General features: G+C 31.2%; 1 protein-coding gene across 1 annotated transcript; it reads right to left on the reverse strand.

Moving 5' to 3' along the window:
- Positions 1 to 4,538: 4,538 nt before the first annotated feature.
- On the reverse strand, positions 4,539 to 10,133 carry LOC100818609 (transcription factor GAMYB). The gene is made up of 4 exons (XM_006605565.4): positions 9,506 to 10,133; positions 8,464 to 8,840; positions 5,067 to 6,063; positions 4,539 to 4,957 (listed from the first exon to the last, which is right to left on the reverse strand). Exons 2-4 carry the CDS (start codon positions 8,824 to 8,826, stop codon positions 4,752 to 4,754), a joined length of 1,566 nt encoding a protein of 521 aa, XP_006605628.1. The 5' UTR covers positions 8,827 to 8,840; positions 9,506 to 10,133; the 3' UTR covers positions 4,539 to 4,751.
- Positions 10,134 to 10,990: the final 857 nt, after the last annotated feature.

The raw sequence follows: 10,990 nt of genomic DNA on the forward strand, positions 1-10,990 counted from the left end.
ACTGGTGTATGTGATGCCTAATCACGTATTGAAACCCTAAGTTGATTTTCGCTTAGTAAATTGAAATAGGGTTGGATTAAGTGGTTGACTGTTAGGGACGAATTCTCCATAACCCAGGATAAGAGAGTGGCTTCTGAATCAGAGGAAACAACCCATTTTTAATATTAGTAGTTTTGTATTCCATTTTATTTGTTCTGCTCTTTAATTACCAAACGACCAAACCCCCCCCCCCCATCGTTACTGTTAATGCAAGTATATTATGAACATTTGGCTTGTCACTGCTCGTTGGGAAACGACCTAGGATCACTTCCTAGTTACTGCATTTTCATGTTTATTTGATTCGGGTACGGCCTCGATCAATCCGCAAACCAATCAACAAACCCAAACTTGGGAGGAAAAAACCCAGATCTGAAAATTAAGGTTGCAACTGTCGTGCGTGGAAGGTTTGGAGAAGAAGTTATAAGCAAATATGACAAATGCCAGTCTCGACAGTTCTCTTATGGTGTGTGGCCTCCATGTGCTTTGTGAACTTAGGCTCTTTGGAGAAGTTGAGGTAGTTCACACCCCATAGTAGGGCATGTAACCATAATGGGCTCGCTCTAGAGGTGGAAGCGGCCCACACAATTAACGAGGGGAGGAAGGGAAAAAGCATGTAGGGCTTGGGTTTCGAGTTGTTGTTGTTGAGTGGATGGGTCAGCTTGGACGAAGGTGGTGTTTGGGGTTTTGGGGTCGCTGAAGAAGGAGGAAGAACGGGGAAAGAAGAGAAAAGAAGAAGAAGGGGAAAATTTTTAATTCTTTTTTAATTAAATAAAAAAATAAAAAATACAGGTGGAATACCATGTCGTTGATACGTTTGACGTGACTCTACATGTGTATCGCTGACGTGTCCGACTAACGGACACGTTATCACATTTTGGAAAGAGACTAATGTAGGGATCTTCCACAACTTTTAAAGTTTTAGAGATCCAACAAGAAGTAAAAAAAATTCAGTGATCAATTACAAAATTAGGATATATTTCAGAGATCTCAAACATATTTAAACATTTTTATTAATGTATTTATTTAGTTAATGTAACTTCATATTCATCTTTTATTATCTGTTTTATATTTCATTTGTTATTTCATTAAAATTATACATATTTTATTTTAATTATTTTTCTTTAAAATATTTTTATTATCTACCACCTCATGATTATTGTTATCAATACTATTATTTTTGAATTATTATAAAATTGAAACATAAATTTTTAAAATCAATTTTTTATTTTTCATTAACTCTTTATTATTATTATTTCTCATAAATTTAGATTAACATTGATAATCAAATAATGTTAACATTACCGACAAATTAATGAGTCCAAACATAAAAAAGATCAAACTTTAGTCTAAAAATAAATTGCAATGGACTAGGCCCAGTCCAAAATTGAAGAAAAAAAAATAAAGCAAATATAAAACTAAATATAAAAAAGGTAGTTCAAAAATTCAACATTGCCTAATTTTGAGAATATATTTTCATTCTAACATATATATATATATATATATATAAAAGGTTGTGTGGTAGGGTTGGAGAAGAAGTCGTTGCCAAAGATGACAAATGCCAGTCTCGACGGTTCTCTTATGGTGTGTGTGACCTTCATGTGCTTTGTGAACTTGGGCTCTTTCGTGAAGTTGAGATAGTCACACCCCATAGCGGCGCATGCAACCATAATGGGCTCACTGTGGAGGTTGAAGGGGCCTATGCAATTAACGAAGGGATCATGGGAGAAAGCTCGTAGGACTTGGATTTTGAGTTGTTGTTGTTAAGTGGCTGGGGTCAGCTTGGATGAAGGTAGTGCTTGGGGTTGCTAAAGAAGGAGGAAGAACGAAAAAAAGAGAAAAGGAAAAGGAGGGAAAAAAAGAAAAAAATTAATTCTTTTTTTATTTAAATATAAAAATAAAAAAATATAGGTGACACGCCATGTCATTGATATCTTTGATGTGACTCTGCATGTGTATCACTGATGTGTCCAACTAACGGACAAATCATCACATTTTGGATAAAGACTAAGGTAGAAATGTTCTACAAAACTTTTAAAGTTTTAGGGACCCAACGAGAAGTAAAAAAAATCAGGGATCAATTACCAAATTTGAATATATTTAAGAGATCCTCCATATATTTAAACCTTTTTATTAATATATTTATTTAGTTAATATAACTTCTTATTCATCTTTTATTATCTTTTTTACATTTCATTCGTTATTTCATTAAATTTCTATATACTTTATTTTAATTATTTTTCTTAAAATATTTTTATTATCTACCACCTCGTGATTATTGTTATGGATACTGTTATTTTTGAATTATTATAAAATTGAAGCGTAAATTAAGATTTACACAATTTAAAAATAGTTGAGTTTTTAAAATCAATTTTTTATTTTTCATCAACTCTTTTTTTTATTAGTTCTCATAAATTTAGATTAACATTGATAATCAAATATTTTTAACATTACCGACAAATTAATGAGCCCAAACATAAAAAAATCAAACTTTAGTCTAAAAATAAATTGCAATGGACTAGGCCCTGTCCAAAATTGAAGAAAAAATAACAAATAAAACAAATATAAAAGGTAGTTCAAAAATTCAACGTTGCCTAATTTTGAGAATATCTTTTCATTCTAACTTTATATATATATATATATAAAACACCTTTTTACTCATTCTTTAAATAGGAAATTGGAAATTCATAAAAGAAAAATATTTGTAAGGGTGGTTTTGCTGCAAAATTAAGTAGAGTGCCATCACATTTTTGTGCCATAAAAAAGTAAAAATGCAAAAATGCATCATCAGGTTAGACTAGACGCAAAATGCCCCCAAAGCTTAAAGAATTAGACCAAACGATGGAAAGTGAATAATTTTTTCTCAAAATTATTAAATGGCGATAACATTTAAATTAATACTCATCCTACGATTTCTAACTTGAAAGAAAATCGTAAATTGTATTATAACTTTTTTTTTCTATTTCATTAAAGTCGTAAAAAAATTTATAATTTCAATTTTTTTTCCATACTATTGTAAAGTCGTAAGTGAGGATCTTTTTAAGTCATAAACTATTTTTTTATTTACATTTAAATAGTAAATGGTTTTTTATTTAATTATTTTTATTTTTTAATTTTATTTAATATTTTTTATATTTTTTATATTATTTTATTTAATATATTTAACATTTTTTATATTTTTTTTATTATTTTAAGGATTATTATTTGTTTTTTAAATTAGAAAAATAATGAAAAAGACTTAAATTTAAATAAAAAACACTAAGATTTACTTTGTTTAAAAATTATATTAAAATGTTTTATTACTAATATTAACAAATCATATTTACTCATAATTTATTAAATAATCTTAATTTTTTAAAAAAATTAATTAATCTTTACATTTATCATTAAGTAAATTAATAATTTCATACAGTAGTATTAATTAATTTTATTTTATAAATCATTTTAATATTAATAATAATTTAGTAAAAAAAATGGTGATTAAAATAAAAACATAATACTTTAATATACAATAAACAATACAAATTAAACACAAACATAAAATTAAAAAAATAAAAACATGCCATTATGTCCTTCAATCTTAGCATTTTTTTAAACAAATATGTGTTGTATATTTTTAATATTTTTATCTAAATTTAAATCTTTTGTATTATTTTTTTAATTCACAAAAAAAAATATAAAAATATTAAATATAGAAAATTTATTAACTAAAATAACATACAAAAATACAGAAAATATTAAATAAAATAATATAAAAAATATATATATTATTAAATAAAACTAAAAAAACATACATTAATTCGTTAAATAATTAAAATGTATACAACTTGAAGTCGAAAATACTTGAAGTTGGAAATAGTTTATGACTTAAAAAAAAAACACTCACCTACAACTTTAAAGTAATATTGAAAAAAAAAATTAAAAATGAAGATCGTAATGCAGTCTATGACTTGGGTATTAATTTAAATTTTACCCTCATTTGGTAATTTTGAAAAAAAGAATTATATCCCCAAAGAATTACTGTATCAGAATGCGTGCCACTCCTAGCTTAATATACTTGTCTTCTTTTTGAAGAATAGATTAGTATATTAATATACTTAGAAGGGGGAAAAAAGAGATTGGATGGAAAAATAATCAACTACAAAAATTAATTAGTAGCATGTACTTGTAATTACATCCTACATTGAAATTTAGTGTTGGAAACTATTATTTTTTCGGTTGACACTACTTCTTATACCTCACAAGATTTCGCTGAGGTTCTTTTGCAGCAAAACTTCCCTGACCTTATTAAATAAAGAATTAAACCTCGTGTCTAATTGCATTTTTGTTTAATTATGTTAATAAATATAGCATAAAGCATGTAATGTGCAAACATTTTCAGCCTGAACAAGTCTCTTACAAGAAAACAATTGAACTAGATGAGTTCAATGTTTTTTCCTAATAACCTTCTTCAAATACCAATCTTTCTAATATTAACACTAAGTAACATGAGATAGAATGCATACCACCAACTTTATAACATCAAAGCAAATTGAAATGTGTCATAAAATCTCTGATCATCACAACATAAAATTCTAAAGATGACTGAGAAAGAAAAAAAAACAAAGAACCAAATAGTGTTAAGAAAGTTGACAAAAAATAAAATGAAGTTATGTCATGAACAGGCAATACACTAATGCCAAAACAATGCATCTATACCCACCTACTTGCTATGGCTAGCGCTGACAATCTTCACCAAGAAGTGCACTTAAAGCATCTTGCAGAACAGATTGATCACTTCCATACTCGGTGCTATTCCCAAACCAACCTAAGTCAAGTAAAGCATCTGGCTGTGTATAATCCATCTGTTTCAATATATTTTTTTTCTTCCTGGAACTGTCTGGAAATTGGGTGGTGAGTGCTTCATGCTTATCATCATGATCTGTAAACAATGGAAAAAACAAGAGGAAGCTTCATTAATGAGACAACTTAAATATGGGCACATTCCATATTTAGAACTAAATGGTATGAATTAAATGTTAGTGTGTTACCCTGAGTGGTTTCAATTGATTGGGGGCCATCCACTGAGCACATGCTTACAGGAGTATACTCAATTAGAACTGAAGCAGCAGATTGACCAAAGGGGGAATTTGGCTCCCCTAGTTCATACCATTTTGTCTGAAAGGAATGATTCAAGGTTGAACTCTTAGCTACTTCATTGGTTGTACCAATTGTTTCTTGTAATAATAAATCATTGTTTGAGCCTTTCAAGCTTTTCGAGTTGTGGACTATCGCTTCCAGCAAACCACTGCTCTGCGGAGAAATGGGATCTAATAGAATAGGCTCAACAACAGGAGACTGAATCAATGTATCAACAGACTCGAGTGAAGGAAGCGGGGACGTAGGCGTGCCCCAGCTACCATGTTGAGTTTCAGGATATTGGAGTGAAGGGAGCTCCAACTTCATGGCCCTAAACATGGGCACAGAAGAAGAGGCATTGCCATTTAATGCGGCATGGCTGCCGGTAAGGTTATCACCATTAAACTGATCATTGGTGTTAAGAACGGGATCACGTGGAAGAGACAACCTAGGATGGTCAGAAATTTTTTCAGAAGTATAATTGTCATACTGATCAAATAGTGGGGCAGCATTAATTGTACAACTTTCAAAACTATCATATAGCATTTCTGACTCCCGAGGGCGTTTTGTAGGACGCATAGTTGGGAACAAGTTATAACTATGGGATGAGTCTGAACTTTGATCAAACAAGCTACTTTCAGGCATATCAAATATTGACTGTCCATGTGATAGACCATGACGAAATTTGAAAATTTTGAATTCCACGTCTGGTATATCAAAGTCTGTTTGTGACAGATCACCATGCTGGGAGGCTTCATTTGACAGGATGCTAATATTTTGACTTTCTTGATTGCAATTAAGTATCCGTTGGCACAATTCTTCAGGGTAGATTGGTAAGCCTGCTCGTTGCATTCTTTTGATTCTTGTGTTCCAGTAGTTCTTGATCTCATTATCCGTACGTCCAGGCAACTGAAACAGACAAAAGGAATGAACACAAAATCAAATACTGAAAACCCAAAAAGAAAATGAAAAACTAAGTTGGTCTCAATAACACAAAATACTTAATAGACAGAATTAAGAAAGAATGTGTAAAGAAGGGTAATATAGTCATTATGTAGTTAGTACTTCGCAACTTAATATCGAATTCTCTGCCTTCCGTTTCCATTCCTTTCTTTCACATCCACCCTCTTATACTTTGTGTGCATATGTGTGCAAGCTAACCTTAGAATGTGACAAGAAGCCTGCTTAGGTTGTGTCCCCAAAAGATTCTCACAATGGCTTTGGTCATACTTTCTGCCAGCAATTATCAGAACTGAGCTTCAGTAGACAAAATTTCTAGTACTTTAATTTTTTCTGGCAGATAAATATGATTTTCAATTAGGACTAAAATACTGTGTAGTCTCTTTCTGCATTTGTGCTACACTATCATGTATGTAACGGCAATATGACCATAGTACCCATCCACATAACACAGCATTCACAAACAGGTTTTATTGCAGTTCAGTTATAGAGCTACATATTTTACTTAATTATATTTTCCTCTTCCACATTTCTCCATTTAAACTTGTGGATGTTGGAAATTTTCAAAGGCATCAGATTTTAATGCTATACTAATACTACCAAAGTTTTCAAGATATTGTCTTCCAAAGAAACAACTATTATTTGAAAAAATAACTCAGATTAATTCACATAAATTTTTTTAAACTTTATGCTGCAAGTATATTGCTATAATTGCTCAAAGATCTCAATGATAGACACAGAACATGCTTAAGTGCATAAAGATGAACTACTGACAACACATATTTGGAAATATTATTTTAACTTATATGGCTTCTTCAAAAATTATGATAAACTGTAACTAGATTCATAATTAGTTGCTGTAACTTGAGCAATAATAAGTATGTGTATCCTATATTTGTTGAAAATAGAAATAGTATATCACTAGAATATCAACCAATAACTTATTTGCCATTACAGTAGAATATCAATAGAATATGCAAGACAATATCTTCAATAATATAATCAGTACAGTAATATATTCTTCGTTGCATGGATAAGGTCAGGTGCTGTAATGGTATCACACAATATTTTTAAAAAATTTAAAATACAGTTACATCCATAATAAAAAAAATTTTATATAATAAAACATTACCACATTGCATAAAAGACAGCAAGGTGCAAATTGCAACAAAGGCAACACCCAAGCACAACTTATTGTCACCAACAGTCATACACAGACACCTACACAAATGCACAGGAGCAACACTGAGCAGATGCATGCTCACCATCACAAATGCAAACTTCATAATTTTGGCCAAGTTGTATCCCAAGTCTCACCATGTCATACTCATACTCTCCAACCAACCACACCCAAACCATATGCCGATGAAATAAATGGTATGTACAGGATACAGATCCACACCATTAAAGCACTAAATTGGCCTTTAAATGTTGGAGTTGAGAGGAGGAAGTACCTAAAATGGCTCTTCAACCCAATCCAAGAATGACCTAGCTAGTTTTACTATCAGATAACCTATTAATCATTACAGTAATATAATCAACAGAATATTCATATAACCTTATAAGCTCTTGATAAAAAAAAAAATCAGAAAACAAGGCTCCATCTGAGACAATGAATAAAAAAGTGGAGATATGTAGCACTACTAATAATTATCCATTCAAATCACATCACACAAAACCATAAATTTTAAATATTACAGCTAAATAATGCCAAAAGTTGTGAAATGTTACTAAATTGCAATGATATAACCACAACAAATTCACAAAGCTTATATAATCCAAGTGGATCAAAATCACCAAAAGAAAATTTCATTGTACAAGAGGCAAACTATAGATTTGCAAGCATGAAGAAGAATGAATCAAAATTTATGCAGGGAGGGGGCATCATGCATGAATGATGAATAGCAATAAAGCTTACATGTCTCAACCACAGGGGTTTGAATCACAGTATCCAAATCTGAATATATCCAGGGAGGGAACACCAAGCATGAATCAGGAATCATGATAGCAATAATACAAACTTTCAGTTCTTTAATTTTCTCTCTGACTCCGTGATTCTAAAAGACCTATACCAAACACATCCAAGATCCAGAGAATAGTGTATAACTGCCATGTGTCATGAGCCTTCCGTATTTATAGATATGTTTACAGACAAAAATACTATTATATTCTATTAATATAGCATTGTCCATGCCAGAAATTCATCTTTAGTGTGTGAGTGCTCTCCATGTCATCAACCAAAGATATAAGACAAGTGACTATGTGGATAAGCTTATTGAATAACTTAGCTAAAAGCATTAGCATAATATACAATGGCAAAACATTAAAAGAAGTTACAATTCTACAAACCTCTGCAGCCATTCGAGCCCATTTGTTTCCCATCTTAGCATGTAGTTCAAGGATTCGATTCTCTTCTTCTGCAGTAAATTCACCTTTTTTTAGATCTGGTCTCAAATGATTTGCCCATCGTAGACGGCAGCTTTTCCCACAACGGGCAAGTCCTGAATATTTATGTACTGCATTCCAATTGCCTTGTCCGTGTTTTTTGGCATATTCTACCAAAATTGCATCCTCTGCTGCAGTCCATGGGCCTTTCTTCAGAGGACTTTCTCCTCTTATGTTACCTCCAACTCCAGCTTCTTCCTCTAATGATGATGACCGACGACCTTTGGATATTTTTCGATTATCACCCCCACTAGTCACACTACTCATAGCTGTCAATATGCCTGCAAAAGTAGAGAGGAATTTTGAAGATTTAGTGGAGAGGGAGAAATGCAGCAACCTAGCATCACTCAACCTAAAAGTAATACTTAGCAGCATGGAATTCAGATTTCAAGTTTTTATTTTTGGAAATAAGATAAATTTTTTTAATACTATAAAAACTTGTGAAGTTCCAAAGTCCAAACTTACATACATACTGATCAACCAATTCAAGAATCGAAATCAAGGGAAAACATGACTTCCATAATGTCTATCACTTTCAGGAATTAGACAAGTAAAAAAAGAATAATAAGGTAACCACAACCTCAATTTAAACCCCACAAATAAACTGAAACCAAAAACCAAAGGTATATAAAATTTTCCAGCACCAAAAGTAGCCAGCACATCAAAATCTTCTGAACACAAAATAAAATAGAACAAAATCTAATAATTAATCTTACATATTGCAATCATCAGAGTACCTGGAACAATTATGACAAGCTAAAGTTGCAATTATACTTTTTGTCAATTTTGGAACATTTAATTACTCATTCATAACAGACTTTGCAAGACAAAAGAGAAACCGTGGTCTCCTGTCACTTACTGTAATTGTTATACGAGAATTGAAAATAAAATTGAACATATCATAAAAATAACATGCTTTTTACAATATACATCAATGGAAATCCACCTGAACAAAGAGATTTCCAAGTAAAACGAACCCCAGTATCTATGGTAAGCCAGCATCCATGAACTGATCTTTGAAATTAAGAAATTGTGGTAAAGAACACCAATGGAAATGGGATACAGGTAGGACCCTTTTTGGTTTTTTGATGAATTAATAGATCGATACAAGCAGAAAAAAACCATGAATCACTTCTGAGAAAGCAACAAGAGGATCTGGAATCACATCACAGCTGCCCCTGACACGGAATCACATTCTTAAATTCAACACTGAACACAGCTACAAAGAAGAAAACTTTACACATTTCTGAGAAACAATCCACAACCAGGAATCTCAAAACGAAAATTGCCAACTCAGAAGAGAAAAAACAGGAGAAGAGAAGAAAAACCCAGAAAGAGGTTTCAGAAATGACATGAAATTGAAATTGAAAGTATTTTGATTAATAAAAAATGGAAGGAAAAGAACCAAGTACAGATCCACATGAAGAGGAAAGAAAAGATTGAGTTTGAAGAGAGAGAAAAGAGTTTGATCAGTACATTGAGCTTATTTGCACTAGTGGTGAAATGAAATGAGAAATGGTTTTTATTCTTATAATTATAAATATAATTCTTTTTACCAGATTATAAATATAATTATAACACTATTGTTTATCAGTTAAAAATAAATATAACACTATGAAAACTTTACTTCATGAATCATGACCAAGACGATCAAAATAAAGTTTTTTAAAAAATAAAAAGATCTTTTTATAATAAAAAATGAAAATATGAGTTGAAAATTAACCTTATTTTTTCATTCGTAAAAAATGAACTTAAATTGAAGGGGTTCAAATGGCATATAGTGAGAAAAGCAAGGAGAAATAATAGATGGGACGAAATGACCAGTACATTTTCAAATATTTATTTTCCTATTTTCTCTCTCATGGGCACCCATGAGGCCATGACCCAAGATTTTCTTCTTATTCCAAAGTTGCAGAGGGAGAGAGAGAAGTAACTCTATATGTGCAATATTCGTGCTATTATGACTGAATCAAAAGGGAATATATTGAGTTGCTAAAAAGTAGGGCACATAATATGGTCATTATATCTCATGAGATCATAATGTGCTTAACGATCATGGGGAGAATTATTAAATTATTGGTGTTTTTATTTTATTTTTTTGGGAGGTTTGTTTATCAATTTTATTTGTTATTATTTTAAAATCCAAACCAGCATCGCATTCCTTAGAAGAGGCGATTTGCTATCGTGTTTGTCACTTGAGTTTGTGAAAAGAACAAGGGAAGGAAAGGATCAACCATTTTTTATGATTTCTCATATGTATTTTTTTAGAGGAAAGAAAATCATGTTTGGGGCATGGTTAAGTATTAAATGTGAGTATTTCTATCCATCATATTCAAAGTTTAGTTCTATCATATTTTGAAAAACTAGTTTCTTCTCTTAAACTATGGGAATTGAGTCTAACTAGAAGTTAATACGTATTTAGATGAGTGTC

Source organism: Glycine max, chromosome 20 (genome assembly GCF_000004515.6).
Source record: "Glycine max cultivar Williams 82 chromosome 20, Glycine_max_v4.0, whole genome shotgun sequence".
NCBI lineage: Eukaryota > Viridiplantae > Streptophyta > Magnoliopsida > Fabales > Fabaceae > Glycine > Glycine max.